Raw genomic sequence first — 4,116 nt, forward strand, 5'->3', positions numbered from 1 at the left:
ACTTCCTGTTTCTCATTAACCACGTGAGCTAGGAATGCATGGCACACCTTTCGCAGAAGTTTTTGAGCTTTGATGCACGAGATGATACGAAGGCTGGAGCTAAATTTATCACCATAAATCATGAGGGTTTCGCCAGAGGGGAGATTGAGACGAATAGCTTTTTCGAAGCAAAGGATATCAACATGATTGGGGCTCAACCAATCCTTGCCAATGATGACATAGAAGTTTTTTATTGAAACCGACATGAGGTCGATCGGAAAGGAATGATCATTTAAGATAAGGGTGTAGCCGCAGAATATGTCATTAGTGCTTTTTCACCGTTAGCCATTTCGACAGTAAATATTTTGGTTAATGATTGGGGTTCATGATTAAGAAGATGTTTGAATGAATGGCTAACAAAACTTCTTTCCACACCAGAATCAAAAAGAATGCATTCATAAGAGTTGTCAAGGAGGAACGTACCCATGACAACGGTGGGATCAACGACGGCCTCCTCTTGTCCCATTGCTAGGACTCTCCCGGTGTTGCCAGTTATTGCTGCTTTGGGGCGGTTTCTTTTGTAATGTCCGACCTCACTACAACCATAACAGGCTTGGCTGGCATCTCTTCCGGAAGCTTGATTGGTTGGTTGGTCTGGTGTTCTGCAGTTTCTAGCAGTGTGGCCCTTTTTGCCACAATTGTTGTAGAGTATCTCACGACATGGGCTAGAAGTGAGATGATGGTGGTTGCACTTGTCACACCTAGGGAGATTACCGGCATACATACTGGTAGGTGCTTGAGTTGCAGGAGCAGCAACACGAGTACTAACAGCGTGGACTGCCACTGTTTGTTGTTTCTTGGAGGATCCTTGTGAACTTTGTCCGTTTCGATTGTTCCAGAATTTCTTTTTACCATCACCACGCTCCTTTACTGGTTCAAGAGTGGCCGTCGTAGCATCAAGATCAACTCCGTGATCTATGAGAGTCTGTGGCAGGCACTTGGCACTGTCAAACATGTTTGGCTTGGCAGACAAGACATTCCCTTGGGTTGGGGGCATCAATCCCCAAATGAACATCTCAATCTTTTTGCTTTCCGGGGTGACCATCCCCGGGGAAAGGAGGGCTAGGTCTTCAAACCTAGATGTGTAGGCAGCGATATCAGAACCCTTCATCTTTAGGTTCCAGAGTTTGTGCTCCAGTTTCGGCAATTCACCCCGCGGGCAGTATTCAGCAAGCATGAGCTCCTTCAAGGTCTCCCAAGCCATAGCATTTTCAAGTGGTAGGGTTAGGGATTTGAATCGGCCATTCCACCAAGTCAACACCTTGTCGATGAAGGTACGGGCGGCGAATCTCACCTTGTTAGCTTCTGAACAGGAGCAAATTTTGAAGATAGACTCGATCTTCTCGAACCATTGAGTCAGGGCAATAACACCTCTGGTGCCATCGAAAGATGTAGGTTTTGCATTCATAATGTCTTTATAAGAACCCTCCTTCCGGTGTCCTTGGTTACCATCCTAATTCTGGGAATGAGTACCACCACTCGACCCACCAGAGCCGCCAGGATTCATTTGTGACATTGCAGCAGTGACAGAGGCAGTAACAACTGCCTGAAACATGACAGGATCAAACTGAGGAGGTGGTGGTGGCGGGGGATTGTTGTTCTTTGAGTTGGGTCTTTTCCTTGGAGGCATCTTGATCTAAAATGATCAGGAAGGAGAGGATGGTAAGTCCTCTAGATTGAATCAAGAGATATGAAGCAAGAGATATCTTATTATGACAGATAGAGTGTTTTACTAAGCGATAATATATAGGAAAGCTATCAATGCACAAGAATCATCGCTAAAGGAAATGAGAAGCAACACTAGGATGTGGACCTTTACCACGAATTTTGACTCTAGAAAATACTCCTATAGTATTTTATGCTTTGTTGTGACGATGACTTGTAGTATGAATATTTGGTAAGTTTTAGGGTCTGTTGTACACCACAGTCACTCCTAACCACATGTTGGCCATGTCTTGAATGAATATAGTTGATCAGGCTATATTGACCCGGAGACATGACTACATAACTGCCCAGGTTTAACCGTAGTGCCCAACATCCATTTACTTTTGTTTTGTTCTACCTGCAGTTATTGTTTCTTATACATAGGTATTCTTGTATACTTCTTGTAAAATACTTGTATTTTAAAGTATACTTTTAGTTCTGAGCACTTTGGCTCCTTAGTGTATATAGTTGTATACCATGTAAGGTTTGGCATACTTAGTTCACTATAAACAAAAGCTCTGATACCAATCTGTCACACCCCCGAACTGTCAGGAAAACAACGGCGGAAATGTCCGGTGGCGGGAGACGTCAAGTGTAGTATCACAACCATTGTACATAGTAAGCATAGTAAACACAACCATTATATTAACATAATAATATTTACATTTGTTTGAAAGCAAAGAAAACATATGTTTAGGTATATCAATATATGCAAAAGTAAAGACAAGACATCTAAATGTGCTCTGTCTTCTCCAAAAGTGGGCGAGGTACCAGTCTATCGTTGACCTGAGAATACAAGCGGATTGAAAGAATATCAGCATAAAGCTGGTGAGTTCATAAGTATGATTTTGTATTGAAAACTAGTCACTGATTTTGTGAAAATACTTCATTTTCATTAAAAGTACATGTCGTTAGTATCGAAAACCTTTGTTACCAAGTTCTGAAATATGTATGCATGTTTTCCATGAAAATCCAATATTTTCTAGCATGTTTGTTGGTTTCTGTTTGAGAAATGTTTTCGATTAGGAAACCCCTGGTTACCCACCAGTATGTAATGTATGTTTGTTAAGAAACCTTGGATACCACCAATATGTATAGTAGTTTAATTATTAATATAAAACCAGAGAAGAAAGAAATCCCATAAATAGAACTTAGTTAATATTATTGTGAGTTCGTATAACCATACTAATTTGACCTGTGACCTCCTTGACGTTCTTCAGGCGTCGTACAATTACAAAATTTGTCGCACAAGGTGTGCCCGCCTAACTGTAGCTAGCAGTTCAGGTGTGGGATTGTCGATCCCGAATATATCTATCCACAAATTTCATGCTCTCCCTCCAGGAGACTCTGGTTATACTACCGAAGAGGATTTATTGGTACCCCGAGGGCATAAAGAAGATAAGTCTCACAATCCTGTATTAATTAGTTTACGATCTGTTTGGTTGTTCTCGAGTTCTATATCGTTTGTAACGGTGTAGAGTATAAGTAATTATACACAAGGTACTCTAGGTTTATATTCATAGTAATGAATAAACTAAATCTGTCATAGTTTATATGTTCGACTTTACATGAAATTCGTATCTGTAAAACGTGTAATGGAATCCCCAAACTATACCCATTATATTTTGAATGGTTGGTTATGTTCCTGTGCTGTATTGAAAACTATGTAATTATGTTTAGAAAGCTTCCCTTATGCTCCGCATATTACAAAAGGGATAAATGTATCTACATGATTGAAAGAAAACCATTGTAATTACATCAGTTTTTAAAATATATAATCCTTTATGATTTGCTTGTATCCCCCCCCCCTGATAAACATGAAAACTCGGAAAAGTGTAGGGGTATGAACTTACCTGCAGTGGGTGGAATGGATGGAAGTGCCGGATAGGATGCTAGGTGTCAAATGTGGACTTGAACACACGCGAGGATCCTATGTAACATGAAGTGATACATAATTGTATCTAATTACTTGTTTAATCACTAATTAAGTAAGCACAGACAGTCGAATGTGTGAAAACACTTTATTTCAAATGTTAGGAGTGATACGTCTTGCATCTAAGGAGTGTATGGCCTCATCATGGAGTTTGCTCTTCAAGTGGTGGCCCATAGTGGTGTTTACGGTTTCAAGACCATATCCCCCATGATTTTACGGCCGTAAACTCTTGGGAATGGTGCCATTAGGTGCTCAAAGGTCTTAAACTACTCAAGGAATTATGCTAGACTCAAATCAAGGGCTTAGGAAGTGATTAGGGCTCCAAATGACCCTCCTTTGGAGTTTACGGTTTTTGAACCACTCCTTGGGGAGTTTACGGTCGTAAAAACATGAGTTTACGGCTGTAAACTCATGTTTGTCACTTCCTTTCATGATTTGGT

The 4,116-nt window shown here is 40.7% G+C and overlaps 1 protein-coding gene across 1 annotated transcript; it reads right to left on the reverse strand.

The window, feature by feature from the left end:
* Window positions 1-271: 271 nt before the first annotated feature.
* On the reverse strand, window positions 272-1,447 carry LOC111913921 (uncharacterized). Its single transcript, XM_023909641.1, has one exon. The coding sequence runs from the start codon at window positions 1,445-1,447 to the stop codon at window positions 272-274; it is 1,176 nt and encodes a 391-aa protein (XP_023765409.1).
* Window positions 1,448-4,116: the final 2,669 nt, after the last annotated feature.

This window comes from Lactuca sativa, chromosome 5 (assembly GCF_002870075.4).
Source record: "Lactuca sativa cultivar Salinas chromosome 5, Lsat_Salinas_v11, whole genome shotgun sequence".
NCBI lineage: Eukaryota > Viridiplantae > Streptophyta > Magnoliopsida > Asterales > Asteraceae > Lactuca > Lactuca sativa.